Source organism: Sorghum bicolor, chromosome 1 (genome assembly GCF_000003195.3).
Source record: "Sorghum bicolor cultivar BTx623 chromosome 1, Sorghum_bicolor_NCBIv3, whole genome shotgun sequence".
Classification (NCBI taxonomy): Eukaryota; Viridiplantae; Streptophyta; class Magnoliopsida; order Poales; family Poaceae; genus Sorghum; species Sorghum bicolor.
In genome coordinates, this window is record NC_012870.2 from 53,085,591 (window position 1) to 53,110,797 (window position 25,207).

General features: G+C 41.0%; 4 protein-coding genes across 5 annotated transcripts; 3 read left to right on the plus strand and 1 right to left on the minus strand.

The window, feature by feature from the left end:
* On the plus strand, positions 328-3,797 carry LOC8083887. 2 transcript variants are annotated; one of them, XM_021460938.1, is made up of 4 exons: positions 328-527; positions 1,419-2,745; positions 2,904-3,022; positions 3,128-3,797. In XM_021460938.1, the coding sequence occupies exons 2-4, from the start codon at positions 1,434-1,436 to the stop codon at positions 3,494-3,496; spliced, it is 1,800 nt and encodes a 599-aa protein (XP_021316613.1). In that variant the 5' UTR covers positions 328-527; positions 1,419-1,433; the 3' UTR covers positions 3,497-3,797. The 2 variants fall into 2 exon arrangements, with proteins under 2 accessions (XP_021316613.1, XP_021316609.1); XM_021460934.1 differs by having other exon boundaries at positions 1,422-2,745.
* LOC8083617 (subtilisin-like protease SBT1.7) lies at positions 7,285-9,774 on the plus strand. The gene has a single exon (XM_002464756.2). The coding sequence runs from the start codon at positions 7,285-7,287 to the stop codon at positions 9,616-9,618; it is 2,334 nt and encodes a 777-aa protein (XP_002464801.1). The 3' UTR covers positions 9,619-9,774.
* LOC8083618 (protein FAR1-RELATED SEQUENCE 5) lies at positions 10,757-13,246 on the minus strand. Its single transcript, XM_021452068.1, has 6 exons — positions 13,183-13,246; positions 12,915-13,078; positions 11,578-12,591; positions 11,389-11,502; positions 10,986-11,118; positions 10,757-10,797 (listed from the first exon to the last, which is right to left on the minus strand). Exons 1-6 carry the CDS (start codon positions 13,244-13,246, stop codon positions 10,757-10,759), a joined length of 1,530 nt encoding a protein of 509 aa, XP_021307743.1.
* LOC8083888 (U1 small nuclear ribonucleoprotein 70 kDa) lies at positions 18,282-23,310 on the plus strand. The gene is made up of 10 exons (XM_002464757.2): positions 18,282-18,501; positions 18,594-18,708; positions 18,797-18,876; positions 19,367-19,442; positions 19,532-19,596; positions 19,708-19,770; positions 21,585-21,666; positions 21,764-21,926; positions 22,173-22,238; positions 22,331-23,310. Exons 1-10 carry the CDS (start codon positions 18,403-18,405, stop codon positions 22,980-22,982), a joined length of 1,461 nt encoding a protein of 486 aa, XP_002464802.1. The 5' UTR covers positions 18,282-18,402; the 3' UTR covers positions 22,983-23,310.

Consider the following 25,207-nt stretch of genomic DNA (forward strand, 5'->3'; position numbering starts at 1 on the left):
ACGCATATTCCGATTTGTCTTGGAAATAAAATATGATTTGTACTAATATTTGGTGGCATGTGCATGTGGTCTGGAGATAAATAATTAGGTTTTCATTTGTAGAAACAACAAAATAGAATAATTTTGACAATCGAGCTAACATAGCACCTATGTGGAAAAAGGAATACAAAGATACACTAAAAAATGAGAGAAAAAAATTTATTTGCTAAATATAAGAATGCTAATGTATTATATATATATATATATATATATATATATATATATATATATATATATATATATATATATATATATACACACTTAGTGTATAAAAAAGTTAGGTATTCCTGGGAGTCCCACTGTATCCGCCAGTGCTCACCCTGCGTTCTCCCCATGACCCCATCTGTTCTTCCCCTTCTAATCCCTTCTTTTTTCTCTGTAAAATCACTAATCAGGTTCATTTGATTGGTCCACTCCGTCCTCCGCATCTAAGACATCGGGGCCATCTCTGCACAGTCTTGATTAGGGCCGTCTGCCCTTACTGCGAGGTAACTCAAGTTGCATTTATCCTCCATTTTTTTTTTGCGATTCGATGAACTAGATATTTCCTCTCTTTTTCAAACGCTCTAGATATTTCCTTGTTTCTTTGACTAAGTTGATTTACTCGAATGACTAGATCTACAAAGAAGAGCAAAATATTCAGTAAGGAGATCATTTTTTTACATTGCTAAGATAGTAAGATGTGTGCAATGGACAGGATTTTACCTTTATTCTCTGCCTCAAACGCATTGTTTACTTGTTCAAGTGTTCCAATTGCAATCTCGATTTCTTTATTAGAAGCGCAACCAGATCTCCTAGGGCTACAAAAATTATAAGAAAAACATAAAGGAGACCTGACACTTGAATTCAGATTATTTCCTCTCCAAACTTTTTGTGATTTGATGCACATATTCAGTTCCTCTCTCTCTCTCTCTCTCTGCCGTGGTAGCTGCAGATTTGACCCATTTTTAACCTAGCAAACTCTTTTTTGTACCCAATAAGATTATTTCTTTATATGATTTTGTTTGCAAACAAACGCATATTTCTCCATGTACATAAGATGATTTCTTATGTGGATATTTAGCAATCCAACTCTTTTGTCTCTGCGCAAGATTAGTCCAGCACGACATCTGTATGGGAGGACACAGGAAGCAAAATACCTTTCTTTTTTTAACACAGATTTTCTTTTTGGCTCAAATGGGGGTTGAGTAATATTATTGTTACATCACCTAACTGGGATCAATAATAGCAACATCAGAAGCTGACTCTACATTTTATATCCTAATAAGTGTATCAATTCATCCAATTTATGAATAGATGTTTTCTTGCAAGTAAATTCATTTTCCTTTAACAAGATTTGTTCCATATATTACTGACCCAAAGTTCATCTCTTACGATAGCAGCTAAAGCGAAATATGTCGGACCAAGAGCCACCAACAGAGGGCTCAGTTCAGGCAAAGTTTGCCAAGCTTATCGCCAAGTTCCTGCAAGAGAATGGTTTTCCTCCCAGCATCATCGACAGTAGAAGCTTTAAAGTTCTGATGGATACCATTGCACAGTGTGGACCAGACTGCGAATTCCCTAGCCAAGAGGAGTTGAATGGGCCTCTCACTGATGAGGTGATGAACTGGGTGTCTGAAAGGAGGAAGAAGCATGAGAGGGCCTGGGAGTGGCATGGTTGCACGCTCATGGTGGATTCTTGGACCCATCCTGGGAGGCGTCTTCACTTGCTCACTTTCATGGTCGGTAGTGTGGAGGGGGTTTTCTTCTTGGGCTCTGCTGATGCTTCATATGCAACAGATCATGCAGATTTATTGGCAGAATTGATAGAGGAAAGGATTGACGAGGTTGGCAGGGACAAAGTTCTTCAGGTTGTTACTGGTAACAGCCATAACCTTAAAGCTGCATGCAAGATTCTAATGGATAGGATTCCTACACTGTTTTGGACTCCCTGTGCTTTCCAGTGCTTGGACCTTATGTTGAAGGACATTGGGAGGCTGCAAGAGTTCAAGAAGCATATTCAACAGGCCAAGCGTGTCACCACATTTATTTACAGGCATGGAAAATTTCTCAATGCATTGTGTAAGAAGATGGATGGGAAGGATCCAGTGGCACCTGCAACCACTCGACACTCCACGACATTCCTCACTTTGGAGAGGATGTACAAGCATAGAGATGTAATTAAATGTCTATTCACTAATGAGGATTGGAGTATGTCAAAAGTGTCAAGAACAGAAACAGGAAAAAGTGTGCGTGAAATTGTGTTGAATACCACGTTTTGGAATGGAGTAGAAGATTGCACAAAAGCTTCAGAACCACTTCTTGTTCTGTTGAGGATGGTCTATGATGCTGATAAGCCATCAATGCCAGAGGTGTTTGCAGGTCTAGATCTTGCCAAGAAAAAAATCAGAGATTCTTTTGCAAGCAATCAAGGAATACTGAAGAAACTGATGGACATTGTTGAGCAGCATTGGGCAGATCAAATGAAGCAAAAACTATATGGGGCTGCTTTGTTTCTGAATCCAAACAAGTTTTTCGACGTCAAAGAAAAGGACCTTGCTTATGCTTCTAGTCTACGGGAAATGTTTAATGATGTGATTGAGAAAATGATTGCTGATGATGATGATTTGATCGCCAAGGTAAGGGACCAAGCTGATCAATACGAGAGGGCTGAAAATAGCTTTGGGAAGAAATTACTAACCCTGCAAGACAAGAAAAAGAATCCAAGTAAGTAAACTTCTATCTATATTCAATTTCAAAATTTCCTTTACTATTTAGTTATTTGTGAATGGTGTAACTTTCTATCTTTACTGGACTGCAAAGGTTTTCTTTCCTTGCAAGTATTTATAATTTTTTTATTATGCCTTGCATTGTCTTTCATTTAGATGATTGGTGGAGTGCCTATGGTGGGTCTGCTGGAGAGCTTCAAAAGTTTGCATGTCGCATTGTTAATCTTTATTGTTCAGCATCTGGCTATGACCACAATTGGACTATGTTTGACTGTGTGACTAAATAAGTGAATATCAGCAACAACAGATTGGAATACGATTTCTTTGCCTTGAGGAATATAACTTAACTGACACCCTTTGTTTCTGTCTGTACTTTTCAGATCCACACTATAACTATGAAACAGTCAGACCGCAAGAAATTGCAGAATAGGGCTTATGCCCGGCATAACCTGATGATATCTGATAGGTCTGAAAGACAGCAGTTAGAAGGAAGCAACTTTGAACCTTTGATCCTTGAATGCTATGAGTTTGACCATGAATGGGTCGGCATGCAAACTGCACAACTCTATAGTAGGGAGAATCTTATATGGGAAGTTGTTGAAGAAGTCACCGGTGGATCATACACCCTTGAGGACCGCAAGTTGCGTAGGCCTTATGACCCCCAGAATGCACTTGTTCTCACTCATGAGGATGTTGGACCAAGTGGCAACAAGGGCCCCGTGGGTGATCCTTCTGACTCCGACGATTGATTTCTAGTATTGGTAGAGTCTCATGTTAGTTTGGTATTCAAGAATTCAACTACCTTTGAGAACTCTGGAGCCATGGTAGTAGTATGGTACTTTTGCTGGGTATTAGCTTTAGCTGGTTGTGTACTTGTGCTGCTCTTGAGAACCTGGGTTAATTGCTATATTACTATGGTACTCCTATGCAGCACCTTGGTTAATTGCAATACTATAATGGCAGTACTATATGTTGTGTAATTTTCATTCTGATGTGCGAAATGGTATGATTGATCTGCAGCGTAGGTGCTTGCTAGACTGATTTTCACGATATCTTTTGTTTATATGATGATGAAATGTCTAATCAGTCATCCCTCTTCATAGTATAGCTACTATTAGCAATTTAGCATTCCCTTGTTTCTGTTTTATGATGTCTCCATTTCTTGAGCAGTTGCATATGCTGCAAGTTCATGTGAGTTACCACATCCTACAAACATCAGCATCAACCTAGACTAGCTGATATACGCTGGTTGGCTGATCCGTGAATGAATCAAAATCAAGTCCGGTTTATAGAATTCGAATTGCAGAGAATTCTTAGGAAATCAATGGTCTGCCATGCTGCAATGATAACATGTCCACAATCAAAATGCATGTAGCATCACCGACTGTTGACTGCTGAGTGACTGACTACAACAACCAGGAAGCAGTTAGACCTCTCTCCCTCCAACATCTAGTAACAGCAACTGCTCATCTCTCTGAAACCAAGCCGCGACTGGAAAGGACGTTCGAAAATCCCTATAGTTATAGTAGAGTAGTTTAGCAAGGCCTCTTTGGAATGTGAGAATTTTTTTTTCTCGTTCTTGTGTTTTTCCTGTGAAAAATGAACTGTCTCCTGTGAAATTCATGTGCTGCATTTCAAAGAGGCCCTAGTTTGAGTGCTTCAAAGTTTCGTCAGATGGCTGCTCATTGCTCCCTTGTTACCTCCACCATCGCCATCAAACTTGTGCCTCCTCGAGTCCTCGTGGATGCCATGGTTGCAAGGTGTCTCAGTAAAATAAACTTCACCCCTTTGTAAAATGGATCAGCCACAACTCACCCCTGCTCGCCTCCTATAAAGCCATCATCATCGTAGCTCCTATTCGGCCATCGTCTTTGCAGCTCCATGCGTCTACGATGGTGGATTTCATTGAGATCGTCTAATGTTCAGCTCCCCATGCCACATATTCATCAGTGGCATTGTGTTCGTGACACGTGGGTGTGGGTGCATGTGTCTAGAAGTCCTTCAACGGTATTGATGTATTCCAATCCTCTTTCGAGAGACTCTTTGTAATATGGCTGCTTCTATAAGACTTAGTCCATTCTATAAATTATAAGATATTTTGACTTTTCTAGTATTTGATATGTAGTTAGATATATGTTATGTCCAATTATAAAATAAAAGCAATATACTTAGAAAAATAAAAAAGCCTTATAATTTGGAACCTGAGGTGAGTTATAAAAAAACAGGGAACCTCAAAGAAGAGCTTGCTTATGTAGAGACACACATTGGAGAAGATATCGACAAACTCAACGCTCTTCCCTACACTCTCCCTTAGTCTCTCCTTATTTTCTAAGCTCTATAGAGGTAGGGCTTAGTCTTGATCTTCGGATGAGTACTCCTTGTTATACCTGAGAGTCAGTTAAGAACCTCCATTTATGGACTTAGGATGGTGCGGGTACTTGTTGGCTAAAATGAGTTGGTTTAGGCTGATAATGGGGTCGATCGACCCTTAAATGCACCAACTTGGTGTATGAGTGATTGGGATTTATTCCTGGAGTAGGTAGGAAGATACTTGAGTAGGTTGAGGCGGTTTAGCCTTACTAGACCCCTGCTCAAACCCCCTAAAGGTTGGCCAATGTCCCCACTCACCTTGTGGGCCTCGCTTTTTTGTCATTGAGTAGCTCCACAGTCCAGTGGCAATTTCATGGTGGAGTTTGGTGGGATTATGCCATTAGGTGGACCCATATATCTATGTGATACATCTTGTGAATCCTTTGATTGCACTTGTTGGTGTGGTCAGATGTAAGAGTTAATAACCATTAATAAGGCCTGAGTCCCTAAGTGGCTGAGATACTGGATGGTCTAGTGGCAAAGCAGCTGAGGCCATGTTTAGATGTGAAAAAATTTTGTATTTCGCTACTGTAGTATTTTCGTTTGTTTGTGGTAAATATTGTCCAATCATAGACTAACTAGGGTCAAAAGATTCGTCTCGCGATTTACAGTCAAACTGTATAATTAGTTTTTGTTTTCATATATATATTTAATGCTTCATGCACGTGCTGCAAGATTCGATGTGACAGGAAATTTTGAAAACTTTTTGGATTTCGGGGTGAACTAAACAAGGCCTGAGTGACTGAGTTCATATGTTCTACCATTAGCCCATTCAGTTTTCTATGTTTTACAAATAATTTTTTGGCTACTATATTATCCATGGCTGAGTGGTTGATTGACCAAGTGATCGAGAGCCCAAGTAACCAAGTGTATATAAACCATCACTACACTAATAATATATACAATTTATACTATACCTAATATTAAAAAGACAAAATATTTCTCATCTATTTTTTTCGTCTACCTCCCCCTAACTTCCTGAATAGTGGATTCACACGAGCTAGGATTCGTATCTAGGAATGATGAAAACAAAATCCGATTCTAATACATATTGGGCCATGGCCTACATATCTCTCCTATGTGAATCAGACTCACCTACGTTCATACGAATTAGAACAACTCACATTTAGCGATGATACAATGTCATATTCTTATATTGTTGGGTTCCTTTGCAACACATATATACATTTGCTAGTCTAATATTGAAGAGGAAAATTTTCTCTCCATCAATTTTTTCCACCTCCCTATCTAGACGAGCAGCTCTTTATGTCTGGTATGTGACCTGAATTCATAGTTATAAGAATTCACCTCCCTATCTATACGAGTTAGGACAACCTCCCTATCTATACGAGTTAGGACAACCTGTATCTAGCGATGATAAATACGGAATCCAATTCCAATACGTATTTATCAAAACCCAGGCATATTTGCTAGTATAAACTCATTTGCATATGCAATATATAATCATGTCCTATTTTTCATATCATGTGAATATATTGATTACAAGTTACTTGTCATAACCGTAAATACGTGTGTGTGGCATGCACATTTACTAATCTAGATGTGACGCACAATCAGATTTTTCATTTTTTTTTTTTAGTAGTGTGGGGTTCTCCTAGTGTTTTAGCATTCAAAATTTAGTATAAACTTTCTCTAGTAAATACCTCCTAGTGAGGATTTCCTAGTATTTTGACTAGTGGTAGTATTTTATTACTAACTAAAAACACTAGAAGAACTTCACCATTTTGGTAGTGACGCTCATAAAATGTAAATAACGCAGTCATTGTTTTCGAGCCTCATTGGTTCTCTTTTCTACCGTGGCACCAGCTTTTTAGATATCAAAGCATTAAGACATTTCCATTACCTTTCTACGCCCACAAAAAATATAATGTTAAGCACGTACAGTGTACGAGTTTGAATTACCCGTCTACATTCACGCGATAATTGCAGATGCATGTACGGTGCTTCGATCACATACGCCTAGTCCGTGAACATTGCCCACTTTTCTAATCAAAATGTGTGAGGCACATCTGGCAGTCTGGCACACAGTTGTGCTGTTGAATTTGGTTCCATGTGCTCAATGCCTTGCTAAAAATAGCAAATGACCTGCGTGCATATAAATTAAACTCTATTCCCTGTCCATTAATTTGTACTTTGCACAACAACAATGGCATCCCCATCTTTTACGTGTGTATTGCTGCAATTTCTCCTCTCCACCATCCTCCCTTTTCCTTTGCCTGTGCTGTCCTACGTGAACCCTAACGCGAGGCTCCACCACGTGCAAAAATTAGAACCTTCTAGTAGATACCGAGTCCACATCGTTCTCGTCGAGCCGCCTCCCGAAACAGACACCCCACACCATCACTGGCAATCCTTCTTGCCGACCACCTTGACGGACTCCGGCGAGCAACGCCTCGTGCACTCGTACACGGCGGTGTTCAGCGGCTTCGCCGCGAGGCTGACCGACTCCGAGCTGGACGCGGTGACCAAGAAGCCAGGGTTCGTGCGCGCGTTCCCGGACCGCACGCTGCAGCTCGCGACGACGCACACGCCGGCGTTCCTCGGGCTGACGCGAGGCGCCGGCGCCGCTGGGTTCTGGAACAGCTCAGGGTACGGCAAGGGAGTCATCGTCGGGCTCCTCGACAGCGGCATCCACGCGGCGCACCCTTCCTTCGACGACCACGGCGTCCCACCGCCCCCGGCTCGGTGGAAGGGCTCGTGCGCCCCGGGCTCCGCGGTCCGGTGCAACAACAAGCTCATCGGCGCCAGGTCGTTCGTCGGAGGCGGCGACGACGGAGGCGGCGGCGTCAGCGACGATGCCGGCCACGGGACGCACACGTCGTCCACGGCGGCGGGCAACTTCGTCGACGGCGCGTCGCGAGACGGCCTCGCCGCCGGCACGGCGGCGGGGATCGCTCCCGGCGCGCACGTCGCCATGTACAAGGTGTGCGTCCTGGAGGGGTGCGACAGCTCGGCCATACTCGCCGGACTGGACGCGGCGATCAAGGACGGGGTGGACGTGCTCTCCATCTCGCTCGGCGGCAGCCTGAGCTTCGAGTTCGACCACGACCCCATCGCCGTCGGCGCGTTCAGCGCTGTGTCCAAGGGCGTCGTCGTGGTGTGCGCCGCCGGCAACAACGGCCCCGCGCCGTCGTCCGTCGTCAACGACGCGCCGTGGATCCTCACCGTCGCCGCCGGCTCGGTGGACCGGGCCTTCCAGGCGGACGTGGAGCTTGTCAACAACGGGCACCACCACCACGTGGCTGGGGAGGCGCTCACTCAGGGGAAAAGCTCCAAGAAGCAATATCCTCTCCTCTTCTCCGAGCGGCGGCGCCACTGCCTGTACGGTGATAACAGCAGCAGCATCGTCGCCGGCAAGATCCTGGTTTGCGAGGCCACCGACTTGCCGACGGAGATGTCCAACATCCGTGACCTGCTGAGCGCCGGCGCGGCCGGCGTGGTGCTGACCAACTCCAACACCAGTGGCTACACCATCGTCGTCCGGGACTACGGCCCCGGCGTCGTGCAAGTGAGCACCGCCGCCGGAGTCAACATCACGCACTACGCGACGTCGACATCCACAAGGAGAAGGAGTTCCTCGGCCGCCGCCGCCTTCTTCACGTTCAACAGCACCGTGCTCGGTGCCCGTCCGTCGCCAACCGTGGCCTCGTTCTCCGGCAGGGGTCCGAGCGCGGTCACCCCCGGCGTGCTCAAGCCTGACATCCTGGCTCCGGGACTCAACATCCTCGCAGCATGGCCACCAGCACTCAGCGAGACGGAGACCACCTCCAGCAGCTCCGGCGGCTCCGGGAGGTTCAACATCATATCCGGCACGTCGATGGCGACGCCGCACATCAGTGGCGTGGTGGCGCTCGTCAGGAGCGTCCACCCAGACTGGTCGCCGGCGGCAATCAAGTCAGCCATCCTCACCACGTCCGACGAGGCTGACAGCAACGGCGGCGCCATCTTGGACGAGCAGCATGGCAAGGCCGGCGGACACGCGACAGGAGCCGGACATGTGAACCCCACGAGAGCCGCCGACCCCGGGCTGGTCTACGACATCGGCGTGCCGGAGTACGCCGCCTACCTCTGCGCGCTGCTCGGTGACCGCGGCCAGGCGACCGTCGTGCGGAACGCGAGCCTGAGCTGCTCCAAGCTGCCCAGGACGCCGGAGGCGCAGCTGAACTACCCGACCATCACCGTGCCTCTGCAGACGACGCCGTTCACGGTGAACCGGACGGTGACCAACGTGGGGCCGGCGGCGTCCACGTACACGGCGAAGGTGGACGTGCCGGCGGGGTCGTCGTTGAAAGTGCAGGTCTCACCGGCGACGTTGGTGTTCTCGGAGGCGGGAGAGAAGAAGACGTTCAGCGTCACGGTGAGCGGCCAAGCAACCGCGGGGCAGGACGACGTTGTTGTGCAGGGGAGTTTGAGATGGGTGTCTGGGAAGATTGTGGTGCGTAGCCCGGTCCTCGCCGTCGCTGGCCTCAACAGATCCTAGCTTAATTTACTCGTGAACAGTGTTTGTACCGAGAGCACTATTGTGTATGTAATAATAACTTATTACGTGTGCATGTCATGTGGAACGATCTCCCAGTTACAAGTAGAGAGCGTATCCTATGCAACCATCGTTCGTGTACAACCTTTGCAACATCTAACCATAGTCCTAAGATCTCCATCCGATGGCTAGATTAAGAGGTGGGTAATTTTAACACTTAAACCCCTCCACCATTACATTTGCTAACAAAAAAAAATCCCCTAATCCTTCCCTAGGAGCCCGTCTGTACGCTGTTTCCCACGTCGTTTACTCACGTACCCCTCGTACGTTGCCGCTGCTTCAAGTCCCGCATGAACACGCCACCGGCAGCCCCAGCGCCCCAGCGTTCTCAGCGGGGCTGCACCAGCATCGCCATCAGGCCGAGGAACTCCTACAGGTCGATGGTGCCGCTGTTGTTGCTGTCCACCTCGGCGATCATGTCCTGCAGCTACGCCTCGGTTGCTATCAAATTGGTGTGTGTGTGGCCATAAATTCAGTAGCATGCACAAACCTGGAGCAATTATAAAGATATTGACCACAAGAAAAAAAAGGCCGCACGTAACGTACAACGATCAGTAGCTGCTTAAGATGAAGGTTTTGAGCATAAAGCTAGCAGATCGATAGCTAAAAATTCACTGACACACAATGAAAAATTCACTTATATTACATTTGTTGACATAAAGGAAACAATCAGCCATAAACTTTATTTGGGCAATTCCGTGCATCATGATCCGTTACTATTTGCTTGCATTTTCCACACTTCCGTTTTTTTTGTTCCTTCTTCTCCTTGCTCTTCGTAATTCTTTTGCATCGCCCTTTGGACACGATATCAGTTGGTGGATGTATTTGTACTTCATGTGGAATTTTGCCACCAAGGAATGTTTCGAACTCATCCTGCTTATTAACTGCAGCAGCGGGAACGATCTTTTGTAGAGGTTCCACTAGGCTCAATAAACTAGAACACAAAAAGTCAATCGCTGGTTCAGAGTTCTTGGCCATTTGTACTAGATCTTCAAACATGTTTCGTGAATGTGAAAAAAAATTTCGCGTTGCCAGCTCCATAGGATCTTTAGCCTTTTCGTCAAGAAGGTTGCCTTCATCGTCAAAGAACACTTCTCTGCAAAATCAAATATCTGATCAACACTATAACCACACAAAACAAAAAAAAAATCATTAAAAACAGGCGTAAAAACTAACCTTTTACATTTTTTTCTCCCATCTCTTCATAATATAAGTCGATGGTACCTCATTTTGCTTCTCAGCTCTAAGCACTTGTATGATATGACGACATGGGATGCCATAGGACTCATATAATTTACAGGAGCACGTACCAAACATATTTGACTTGTTCATCTGAACAACTCGCTCTTTTCCAGATTGGCTGTTGATTGTGAAATATTTTATATCTTCACACTCTGAAATACCTTGAATAAAGCAATGGTCTCTTGCAGCTAGAATTTGTTCCTGAAATTTGAAAAAAACTTCATGTGTGTAAAGCACACTGCATTGCTTCTCAATGCCCCATGGTATCATCAATTTAGGAGTGCTGTGAAGACTTGTATTATCAGCTAGCAACTCCTCTTGACGTTGGCACTCCAAAGCTGTGTCAAACCTTAGCCAGAACTCAACAAAAGCCAACTTTCTATGAATGAAACGATTAAAAAAAGAATTTGCACTCTCCGATCGTGATGTAGTCCTAAGCATTCCTGCTAGAGGTATGTCCAAAAAGGATACCGGAATCCATGATTCACGAATGGCAAACCTATTAGAAAACCAATCATTTCCCACGAGTCCATAATCTGTCATGATAGAATTCCATTGTGACTCAAAATCATCTGAGTTCTCGGTCTGCCAAACACACTTGTTTAGTCGTACCCAAAAATTTAGATCTTTACTTATAGAGGGTCCTACCTTCTCAGGTACCGTATCCATGATATGCCACATGCAAAATCTATTAGCTGTATTTGGTAGAATCTCAGCAATAGCAGCAATCATGCTCGCATCTTCATCTGTTGTGATTAGATGAGGTGCTACTCCACCCATAGCCTTAAGAAAGGTCTTCAACAACCATACATATGACTCGATCTTTTCATTGGCTAAGAACGCTGCCCCAAGGAAAACACTTTGCAAGTGATGATTGACTCCAGTAAATGGCACAAATTTCATGTTATACTGGTTGGTGGTATACGTTGCATCTACCGAAATCACGTCACCAAAAATATTATAGTTTTTTCTGCTTAAAGCATCTGCCCAAAACACACGAACAAGTCGTCCTTCTTCATTTACCTCAAATTCATAAAAGAAGGCAGGATTTACTTCCTTCTTTCGCTCAAGTTGTGCCACAAACATTTGTGCATCTGCATCCTTAATTTTGGTTCTGAGGTCACGATAATAATTTTGTAAATCCCTCTTGGTGCAACCAACATTCTCAAACCCACCCTCACTGACATGGAGAAGTCGATATGCCTGTGAGGTGCCAATGCTAGCCTTCTGACAATTGAACAAAGTACTCTTAACCCTCTCACTGACTCTACGATTGGATCTTAGCAAATGCCTTTTATCTGGCGAAACAAAACCATGGCTGTGATCCTCAACCATTGAAACTATTCGATACTTCTTGTCACTGTCAAGCTTTACAACAATATGTGCCGGACAACCACATCTAGTTTCCATCTGTTTCGGTGCCTTTCTTTTTTTCCCAGATTCTTCACTAGCATCAGGTACCTTCTCCTTAGTGAACCCTTGTCTTGAACAATAATACCTCTTGAGTAATATTTCCTCATCTCCCTTCCTTTGCTGACCAATACGAACAGAGAAACCAGCTTCATGTGCATACGACTTGTAGAATTTTTCAACATCAGAGACACTATCAAACATCATTCCAACCACTGGCTTCAAATGTTCTTTAGAATTTATGTTGTTTGTGTCACTTGTTGCCTATAGACATGTAAAATATGTATGAGCAACAAACCAAGTAGAACTAGTACTGTGTTTGAACGTTTCTTTGCAACTTAGGCCTTGTTTAGTTCATGCAAAATTTTGGTTTTGGCTACTATAGTATTTTTATTTGTATTTGACAAATTTTATCCAATCATAGGCTAATTAGGCTCAAAATATTAATCTCGTAAATTATAGGCAAAATGTGTAATTAAATTTTATTTTTGTCTATATTAAATGCTCCATGCATATGTCTAAAGATTCGATGTGATGGGGAATCTTGAAATTTTTTTGGAAAATTTGGGAACTGAACAAGGCCTTACTGCTACACTCGGCGAATATTCTGTCCGTGGTGTGCGTGGATGTTCAAGGTAGGCTCCAAGTCCTGCGTCGATGGCCTCAATGGACACAGAACCAGTGGCGATATCCATGGTGGTGACGTCGTCGATCTCTATGGCCGCGCCGGCAACAGAGTCCATGCCTACACCTGTACGTATTAAACCATACGTAGGGTTTAGGGTATAGACATGCACCACACCTGTACGTATTAAACCATACGCAGAATGAGACGCAGTACGGACGTACCCATACCTGCACTGGCGGCGGCATCACGATCCAGGACGACGGCGGATTCGAATTCCAGGTGGCTATCCATGGCGACGGCGTCCTCCAGGTCCTCCAGGTCTCGAGCGGCGGCAACGTACGAGGGGTATGTGAGTAAACGACGTGGGAAACAGCGTACAGACGGGCTCCTGGGGAAGGATTAGGGGATTTTTTTTTTGTTAGCAAATGTAATGGTGGAGGGGTTTAAGTGTTAAAATTACCCACCTCTTAATCTGGCCATCGGATGGAGATCTTAGGACTGTGGTTAGATGTTGCAAAGGTTGCACACGAACAATGGTTGCACAGGATACGCTCCCTTACAGGTAAGGCCTTGTTTAGTTCATAAATTTTTTTTTAATTTTTTCACATTCTCCGACACATCAAATCTTATGACATATAAATGTAGTATTAAATATAGATAAAATAAATAACTAATTACATAGTTTAACTATAATTTGCGAGACGAATCTTTTGAGTCTAATTAGTTCATAATTCAATAATATTTATCAAATACAAACGAAAATACTACAATGCACATTTTACAAATTTTTTAAAATTAAACAAGGCCTTACAACAATGTTCGCACCAAAATTAACCAATCCCGAATGTTCTAGGAAAACCGACCTAAGAGGGTCTCTAGAAGTTTGATATAATTTACTTGCTAAACTAATCAATTTAGCAAGTTAACAAAAGAAATAGAAACCTTAATTTTTATTGTTCTCCAACATTCTCCTATAATAACTTTCTAAAAGTTATAATAGGGCCTACATTTAATGATTTTTTGGTTTATTATGTTGTTCATAAAAAAATAAAAAAAAACTACATCTTTTATTGGCACCACACTGACGCGAGCACTAGCTCTGTACGACCAACAAGGCGTGCCTAGCATCCAAGCTTCCGACCAATACAAGCGATGAACATATATAAAGATAGCAGGCTATGCACATGTGAAAGTAGCATGTCGTGCTTTCAAACCAAAGATCAATAACACCTGCGGAGACAAGCATGGAGTGATAGCGTTGACCTATAGAGCGGCGGCCATGGAGGCCAGTACATACCAGTGGCGGTCGCACTAGAGGACTGTACGAGAAATGGCGTGAAAATAGGTCCAAGGAGAGATACGAAGTTCTCTTGACTTTGGAAATTTATGAGTTGAGGAGGATATTTGACAACTTTCTATTTTTAAGGAGCTATATTTACCAAACTGCTGAAGGAAGCTTTTTTCTCTTTTTACTAAAAATATTAAGATAGGGAGTTGGTTTTACCAAACTGCTAGAGATGCCCTAATTGCTTTCTCAAAAAGTCAAAATGACTTCTATGTGACATTATAGCTTTGCCAAAATTGGGGAATTGTGTAATTACAGTAGTTCTAACACAAAAATTAGCAAATCCTAGATGTTCTAGAAAAAACGGCATATGGCTTCCTTGTGACTGTCAAATTATGAATTGGATTTCATCATTGTGTCTTTTCAATGAGAAAATCAAAATGCATATATACAATGTTAATTTGAATCCTAGATGAGAGAATTACGACTTTGGCAAGATCTGTCCATGGAAACCAGTCAAGTTGATTTTGGTAGTTTATTAAATAGAGTTTGAAGCTGTGTTTGATAAAGTTTCAACTCCTAGCGGGGCAAAACCTCTCCACCCCTTTAGATACTTTGGTATCCCCATGCATGATACAAGCTTTTGAACAAGGATTAGTTGGTCATATAGGAAAAATTTTAGAAAAAACTGGGTAGTGGAAAGGTAAACTCTTATTAGCTGGAGAGCTAGACTATAGTGTTGATTAATTCAGTTTTTAACTAGTCTAGGCATATACATGCTCTCCTTCTTCGATGATCACATGGGTGTGTTAAAAAAGTTAGACTATTACTGTCCAAATTCTTTTGGCAATGTGATAAAAACAAATATAGACCCACTAAGTGGAGTATTCTTCGTAGGCCTTAAGAATTTGGAGGATTGGGGATCCAAAATTTGGATATCCAAAATAAACGCCTTTGGACCAAATGACTGTTTAAACTTACTAATGAAAAGGGTGTTTGGCAAACCTTATTAAAAGGACGTACTTGTTCAATAAAACTCTTACCCACAACCAGCAGATTTACATTTTTTTTGTGTCTTATACGAAGTTCAAGGATTAACTCCTTGCATATGGTCACTTCTGTGTTTGTGATTGGTCTTGATCTAGATTTTGATAGGATACTCGGATAGGTGACGAATCCTTTAGTGGTGCATAGCCCGCCCTCTATAAAATTGAGAGGAGAAAAGATGCTACAATATCACATACCTTAAGCTCTACACCGCCTTGGTTGACTCTAATCTATATGATTGACTTAATTTGTTGACCAAAATAATTTCAGGAAACCTTACAAGTGGAGATGACTCTTTTATTTGGGGTTTGTGTAACAAGGGTACTTTCACGTTGAGCTAGGTACTTTTTTTTTTACCAAAAATCAAGCACTGAACTGAACTTTTGTTTTTTATTTTTAGCTTTTGTTTTTATCGTCGAACCTTCAGTCATTCGTGTTGGCTCCCGTTCTACGGCTCCTACACCGAACTAATGGGATATTTGAGACTGCTACACTTCATATTTTTTAAATCAAATAGGTTCAGCTACACCCATTCTGCTTGAGAAAATACATCTAGAGTTATAAGAGTATAAAAAAACTTCATAGACTCTTTTTTAGTGATTCCATGGTGGAATATGTAGCGCCACACTGTCAACTCCCTAGCCATCCCTATTTGGCATTCCTATATGCTTTCGTCAGGTAGCCGGATCTATTTTCTACCATTATCTTCTTTGCAGCCCCCCAAAGCCTAGACCATAGGCCCAAATCAAGGAAGCTAGCTAGCCACCTACAACATCTAAAAAAACCCAACATCACGTATACCTATTCTAGGCAAAATATTGAGTGCAAACCACATTAAAACTATACTTAGGAGTTTTCAAAAAATTTATATGTGCATTGTCACAAAATTTAAGATTCAAACTCCTTTAGCAAAAATGCGTATAAAAATAATAAATTTCATTTGCATATGCATTTGAGGACAAAATTTATTCTTTAGTGCATATGTAAATGAAATTTATTATTAGCAAAAATGCGTATAAAAATAATAAATTTCATTTGCATATGCATTTGAGGACAAAATTTATCCTTTAGTGCATATGTAAATGAAATTTATTATTTTTATATAATTTTTTTAAAAATGAGTTTGAATTTTAAATTTTGTGATAATGCACAGGTACATTATTAGGCCTCCTCCTACTAAATTTTAGCTAACTAAACTTTAATCACTTTAGTAATTAAAGTTCTAAATACATTGACTAAAAGGAATTAAAATAGTTTAGTTCTATTAGCCACCTATAAGAGTAGCTAAAATAATTTTAGCTAGCTAAAATTTAGCAAGGGAAGACCCTTGGGGTACACTGGGATTCTTCCCGTCCGAACGTCTCGCATAAGGACGTGAGTAGGCAGGCGTGGTCCACATACACACGCGACGATTTTCCAGGTAAGTACGTATGTTTCTTTTTTCTTTTTTTCTTTCCTTTTTTCTTTTCTTTTTTCTTACTTTATTTCCTTTATTTTTCACTCCTGCCTGTTTATTTTCTTTTGTTTTTGTTTCTTTTCTATTTTCTTGGTATTTTTTCTTTATTTTCTTTTTCTTTTCGTTTCGTTTCTTTTATTTTTCTTATTTCCTTTTTATAGCTTCAACTTATTTTTATTTTCTTTTCCATTATTTTTTGACTATTTTTTATTTTATTTTTTTAATTTATTTTTTTGCTTACTTTTTGTTTGGTGTGACCTTACATTATTTTTTATTTCCTATTTTCTCTTTTCTCTTTAGGTTTTGTATATATCTTTTTTTGTGATTTTATCTTACTTAATTATGTTTTATATTTAATTTTTCTATTTTCTATACTCATATAGTATAGATGTGATATTCTACTATGTTTTTTTATAACCACATGATTATAATATCGTGTTCTGTGATATTTTTTTGATGTTCATGTAGTATACATGCGATGTTCTACGATATTTTATATGATACTCATGTGTTACAAATGTGATGTTCTCTTATATTTTTTTTATATTCACGTGGTATAGATGTGATGTTTTATGATGTTTTTTGTGATATTCGCATAGTACACATGTGATGTTCACATAATATATAATAATGTTATATGATGTATTCTGTGATGTTCATGTAGTATACATGTGTTGTTCTATTATGTTTCTTGTGATGTTCTATATTGTATTGAGTGATGTTCACTTCGTTCACATGTGATGTCCACTTCGTTCACATGTGATGTCCTATAATATATTTTAGAATGTTTTGAAAAGTACCCATATGGTATTTTTTTTAATTTTCTCTACTATGTATTTTTATTTTTTCCTTATGCTTTGCTCTGAATTTTATTGATCTCTATTTGTATTATGTATTTTTTATGTATTTTTACGTATATTACAATACTAATTTTATGAACGTAAACTGAGAACATTCTTCTTATATAGACGGAACATTATTTTTTTTGAACCTAGAACATTGTCTACTGTTTGAAAAATACTGTTTTTCTAAACCGAAAATACTTTTCCGTATGAAGAGGGAATGTTCCTTAAATCTGGAACATTGTCTCTACTCAATAAAAAATGTTCTATCTTCATAAGAGAAATGCTCGTTAATAAATTTTTGTCTAAATATATTCATGTGGGATCTTGTTTTGAATTTAAGAAATCTGATGGTGAAATCGAAATTTAATTTGGATTTTTAGTTTTGGAGTTATGACTTTTTTTAGTTTGTTGGAAGTATACGTGCATGCGTGAACTAGGCTGTTGAGTGAGGTGGATTGTGAGTCAGGTGTCAGCATCAACTCTCCACACGCTTAAAAAGTTAAAAAACAGTCTAAACGGGTCCAACTCAATAAATTGGGTGTGCGGCAGCACGTCTCGACGTGAAACAATCACAGGCTCGGCGGGAAAACTGCTACCAAGAATTCCGTCCGAACGGCCGGACCCAAAGCCCCCTGCGTACACAGTTTCAATTTTTTTTTAAAAACTCGTAAATATGATTTGACAAAGGATTTGCACCGAAACGTGGTTTATAGTGAATATTTTGTCCCTATTCTAACCGTCATCCACGAACGCCCACATCTCTCCGCCTCGCACCTCTATCGAGCCGGCGCCTCCTTCTTCGCCGGCGTCGACGATGGGCGACTATGGCCACGGCGGGGGGCAGATGCGGGGCAACCCGGACTCCCGCACCAGGGGCCAGGGCCAGCGCACTAACGTCCAGCAGCTCAAGCTCGTAAGCCACCGATCCCCTCCTCTACCCCCCGCTAAACCCTAACCCTAGCTGCCTCATTCGCCTCTGATCCTTTGATTTCGCTTCGCTCGCAGATGGGGCAGATCCACCCGACGGGGCTCACGCCCAACCTGCTCAAGCTCTTTGAACCGCGGCCGCCGCTCGAGTACAAGCCCCCGTTGGAGAAGCGCAAATTGCCGGCCTACACCGGTGAGTCGACGGATCATGAGATTGTCTGTTAGATGTTTTCAAGGGTTTGCTCACTGACTGACTGATGTGGCTACTGATTTGGATGCAGGGATGGCACAGTTTGTGTCACACTTTGCTAAGAGCGAGGATCCAGAGTATGCTCCGCCGGTGCCTAAGTGTGAGACCAGGGTATGTTTTTGTCTATAATATGCTGAGTATCCTAGGTGTGCCTGCTATTATATTTGTACAGTTTTTCTCTCTAATCAGATTTTGTGCTTGGGTTTCTGAGGTAGCCGAATTATGCTATGCAGCCTTGCAAGTGCCCAACTGTATGGTGTGTCATGTATTTTGTTATAATAAAAGATTGAATCTTGTTGAAACAGTAGCTTCCGAAACCAGCTTGTAGCACATGATATTTAGGGCATTGCCGGTCAACTTTGGTAGTTGCTTCTGCTACAAAAGCATGCATGGTTTGAATATGTCCCAGATATTTTAATGTTTTGAGATTTGAGATGATATCATGCATCCAACTGTGTGAAGGCACTGTCGCACTTCTTTCTGCTGAGATCACATGGGCCTAAATCATTCTTTCTCCATTTTCGGGCATATCATAACATTGTTGTACCCTTTTACAATTTTATTTTATCTTGTACCTGATTATTATATATGCTCTGTATAGGCTGAGAAGAAGGCTAGGATTCGCAATAATAAGCTCGAGCAAGGTGCAGCTAAGATTGCTGAAGAGCTTCAGAAGTGTAAGTTCTTACTTAACGCATGATGTCATCCCAATTCTTTTAAAATGATGGATGCAATAACATCATTGTTCTGATTTGGTTTTATGCAGATGACCCACAAAGTGACCCCAATGCTACTGGAGACCCATACAAAACACTCTTTGTTGCTAGACTTGTAAGTAACTTTGCTTGAAATCATTGGCACATTCCTTAGTCTGTACTCATAAAAATTAGATGGCAAGTTATCTTTGGAACACCAAGATAATTGGCTTTGCCATTGTTGCAGAACTATGAGACGTCTGAGCAGAGGATCAAACGGGAGTTTGAAGGTTATGGTCCTATTAAATGGGTAAGTAATGTGGTAAATTCCTGTGCAGGTGAAGTTATTGCACTTTGGTAAGGTTTTTTTAGTTATTCTAAAATGCAAACAATCATTGGCCAAAACTGTGGAAAGGTTGCCTCTCATTAGTTTATGGCTTCCTTTTAAGCTCCTCCGACAAGTGTTTGCGACACCAGGGGTCCTTATAATCACTCTGTTGCTCCATTTCATATCTAGAATCAAAAGTTGCACTTCATTTTCTTTCTGGTTTCTGAAAACTTAATTGGAAATGCTTTCAAAGAAACTGGGAACTCTGTTTCAATTTTCTAGTCATTTTTGGTAAACTTAGCATCAATTTTTTAGTTGAACTTTGGTTTTTTGGAGCCAACAACTTATTTGCTCTGTTTCGTGCACAGGTATTTAGTGTTTGCTCTTGAATGTATCCCATGACATCTTTTATGGTTTTTTTGAGCTGTGAATTTGACCATTTCTCTGTACTTCATTTTACTTGAATACTTAGTTATGAAATTGGTTCTAGAATAAAATGTTTTCAGTAGTTTTATACAGTTCAACACAATGGTGTAAAATGTTAGCTAGTTAAGGGTATTTAAACATCAGAAAAGAAAATTTCGTGGGGAGGGGTATGTGGAGTGAATCTTGTCAGTTGTATTGTGCTAAACTAAGGAAATATCAATCATCTCTGTGAACACAGATGGTCTAAAACTCTACAGAGTCTCTTTTTAAGCTATCTTTATACCTTTCGGGGCTTAGATGGAATACATTTCAAATGAAAAAAATATATAGTGTTCAGTCATTTGTATGCTCGATGGTAATTTTGTTAGTCTTTTGCTCTGAATCATTGGAAAGCCATTTTAATATGTGCATGGTTGGTACAACCAATTAGCGACAAGGCATCTGGGAACACAAATATGCGTAAACAGGTAACTATGGCTGCACCTGTCTGTGGCCCAGGTTCTCTATTTCCTAGTACTTTTTTTGTTGTCATCAAGAAATTTCTTGAGGAGAAGAGCCAATTGCTTCTAACAAATGCAGTAAATGGTTGAGTTGTTAACTCATTCCACAAATTTGCATCTACCATATTGGTCAACTTGGGTAAACAAGCTTGAAAAAAGCTGACAGTGGCACAAATTTACATAGATCACTTTGTATTTTTCAAAAGCAGCTTGTCTGTAGACAGGGATTTTCTATGGTATGTAGGCTTAATTGGGTAGTTTTGCACTTTTGCTGGTGAGTATAGTATTTATAGTTCCTTCAGTTTAGCTATTAAAGCTAGCACTGCTACCAAATTCTGGTTTTCTGGAGCAATCGACACCCTGACACAGCACTAATTGCATCTCTCAACTCCTAGAGTCGAAGATCCGTCGATTTTGTCCATAAGGGGTATACATCACTCACTTGGTATTATCACCTTTCTGTTAACTTTGTTATCAATTCTGTTCGTTTGGTAAACGAAGGCTGAACAAATTTCACCGATGGAGGGCAACTTGGTATAGTATTTAGTTCTATCGTACACCCTTTTTCTTTAGTAAAATTCCCTGGTAAGGGGATATCCAATTTATTTCCCAACGAATGCCAATCGGCCAGACAGCGCTTTTCCTCCAACTGTGTTGATCTGTGCCGGATTTCACTCCTCGTGTCGAAGCTCTACATGTGCAAGGTTAGCATGGCTGTTTTAGGCTTTATGCCTGTCTGTCGTGCACCATAAAATATGCTAAAAATAAAAAGAACAGAAAACACAATTACAACTAATATATATCATATTCTTAAGTTCGGTGGAACTTTCTTATTGAATATTATTTGATTACTATATTTGATCTTTGCAGGTTCGTCTTGTAACTGAGAAAGATACAAGTAAACCTAGAGGATATGCATTCATAGAGTATGTGCACACACGTGACATGAAAAGTAAGGTTCTCTTATTTTTGTTGCAAATTTCCCATTTGGTTTATTTTTCACTCTCCTTATAACTTACATTTTCTCTGTTAACTTGGGTTCCCACCAGGTGCTTACAAGCAAGCAGATGGGAGAAAAGTGGACAACAAGAGGGTATTAGTTGATGTTGAGCGTGGTAGAACTGTTCCAAATTGGCGTCCCAGGAGATTGGGTGGTGGGTTGGGATCAAGCAGGATGGGTGGTGCTGATGCTGACAAAAAGGATTCCACTAGGTACATGTGTTTTCTCATTTTGATCACCTGTAGAAAGTTATTGCTTTTAGAAAGAGGCACTGGAGTCAAACTTATCACTAATGCATATGTGTTTGCTTTGCTTCTACATGTTTTTGTTCCTTTTGTCTTTGATATGCTTTTCTGTATGAAGCCTTCTGTACCATCTGATACATTGACACATGACACATCATTGTTGATGTTGAAAGTTGCTACATTTATGTTAACACTTGCATATCTTATTATCAGGGGGCAACAACATGGTGGACGCCCTAGATCAGAAGAGCCTAGGAGGGATGATCGTCGTGCCGATAGGTAAGCCATGCCAAATTAAAAGGATTGTTGCATTAATGTCATAGTTTTGATGCTTATTAATTGCTTCTTTCTGCAATTATTTTCGCTCAAAGGGATCGTGAAAAGTCTCGTGAAAGGGTACATGAAAGAGAGCGTGAAGAGAGAACCCGTGAACGTTCGCATGACCGGACTCGTGATAGAGATTCACGGGATGAGAAGCATCACCATAGAGACCGTGAGAGGACTCGGGACAGGGAGAGAGGAAAGGACCGCGAAAGGGACCATGGCCGTGACCGTGACCGTGATCGTCGTGACAGGGACAGGGATCGTGGTCGGGACCGTGAAAGGGACCATGCTCGCTCTCATGATCGCCATCGTGAGAGAGGCAGGGACCGTGGTGAAAGAGATTATGAGCGCACCCATGAACGTGAACGTGGTCACATGCATGAGAGGGATGCAGACTATGGCAATGGTGGGACAAAGCATGACAAAAATCTGTCTAGTTATGGGCAGGATTATGGCTATGGTCAGTATGAGCAACACAAAGGTCATGATGCATATGGTTATGGTCAAGATGGGCGTAGGCATGAAACTGAACACTCAAAGCGGCATGAGCACGAGTATTATCGTGTTGACTCGTATGGTAAAATGGAAGCCAACTATCAGATGCAGCCAAACAATGCTGAACCAGAAGGCCCTGAGGAAGGTGAGGCATACGAGGAAGGTGACTACCAGTATCACCAGGCTGGTGAATCACATGAATGAGGCTTGATTGCAGCATTGAGATTTCCCTGCAGCTTTATACTGATACAATACAATGATGATTTCGAAGTTGGTTCTTTGTATGAATTAGTGTCAGCTGCATAGTGCCTGTCAGTTATGTTCTTCCATGTTGGGAAATTCTCAAAAGAAAGCAAAAGCGTGCCCAACTGTGTGGATTTTGGAATTTGAAGCCTGTGGCTGTCAATTTCTTGTGTTATAAGATGTTAGTGTAATCTGGTTGTGGAGATTCATATTATCTGTCCTCATCCTTGTACTTCTGTTATCTGTTAAAAAGTTCTATATGACAGACCCTATAAATTATTTGTTCCAACTTTTTTGCAAAACTTTAAACAATTGCTGCAACCTCGGTTTCCTACACCCTAGCGCATAGGTCTCATCAATAAAATATACTTTAGGTCTCATCAATAAAATATACTTCTTGATGTTTTGTTGGTTTTGGCCTTGTTTAGTTCTAAAAAATTTTAGAAAATCGACATCGTAGCATTTTGTTTGTATTTGATAAATATTGTTCAATTATGGACTAATTAGGCTTAAAAGATTCGTCTCGTCAATTCCGACTAAACTGTGCAATTAGTTTTTATTTTCGTCTATAGTTAATACTCTATGTATACCTCTAAAGATTCGATGTGATGAGGAATTTAAAAAATTTTGTAAAATTTTTGGAGAACTAAACAAGGCCTTAATACGTTTTTTCTACTATGTGTCTAAATGAAAACATATATATATATATCTATAAAAGCCACGATATCTAGTAGGCACCCTGTCCAGCCTTCTAAACCTAAATATGACTGGGTGTCTCCTATTGCTAGCTATTACGATGTGAACAGTGAAAAAGTGTAGTCACTAGTAACGAAGAAATAACTGATCTGTTGCATACAGTCTAAGAATTTATGAAAGAAGCAGTCAAATCTTACCCTTCCATTTGGCTCTTACTTGGTTGTTAGAGGTTTTTATTTTTTTCTCACTCGCCGTGGCACTCCTTCCCGCTAGATCTGGCTAGAGCAAGGGTGAGGTTCCTGGTGTTGGACCTCTTTTCTGTTTTCTCAGGCGAGGCGGGGTGAGGTTCCTGGTGTTGGACTCCTTGTTTAGTTGTGTTTTTTTTTTGAATTTCGCTACTGTAGCACTTTCATTTTTATGTGACAAACATTGTTTAATTATAGAGTAATTAGGCTTAAAATATTCGTCTCGTTATTTACAGGTAAACTGTACAATTAGTTTTATTTTTATCTATATTTAATGCTTTATGCATGTGCCGTAATATTCGATGCGACGGAAAATCGTTTTTGTGGGAACTAAACAAAGCCTAGGTGGTGTCTCCTGGTACGACCTTGACCGTGCAGCCTCTCCTCCTGAGGTCTTGTCACGACAAGCGAGATCTGGTTGGTCCCCATCGATATGCAGTCTCTGCTCTTGCAGCTCCTCTCCCTTCACCATTACAGTGGCGAGATCTGAGATGCACACGTGTAGCTTCATCAATAGGAGTGAGGAGAAGGAAATGACTAGTACGTGGATCCCATGTGTAATTATATTTAAGATGAATTTGTGAGCTTCTGCTAGAGTAGATAAAAAAAATATAATCTCAAATTCAAATCAAAAGTAGATGCATTGTTTTGAGGGACGGCTGTGGAGTTACTCATTATAATTTAAAATCAAGGGAGTAGAATCTACCTTGTCTCCAAGTTGGTACCACCTACTTGGGTGTGGGTCTATATAATCGGATGGATACTAGCTACACAATATTTATTTTTTATTGTTTCTTTGAAGTCGGATACTAATATCTATAACTATTAATAAAGATGTAAAATTTTAGGTTTTTTTCGTCCATCCATTTTTGGTATGTTTCCTCCAACTACCGAATAATAGAGACGTCTGAACTTGTATATATAACACGTGCTCATACGAGTTGACATATGAGCTTGTTAAATGACCTGAATAGAAATCATAATCCAAATCTAAATAGTTTTTTTTGGATCTTAAGTACTTGAATAGGAATCCTAATGAAAATATTGATGCGGGAGTATGGAGACAGAAATATTGTGTCGACCAAACAAAAACGAACATGACTCTCATGGGGTCGATAAAAAGTAAAGATACGCACAGGACGACCAAACAAAAAATAGGATGTACGGACATGACAAAAAATCTGAATGAGACTTCTAAGGTACATGGATATACCTTTTTTATTTTTAATTTACTTATTTCTTTTC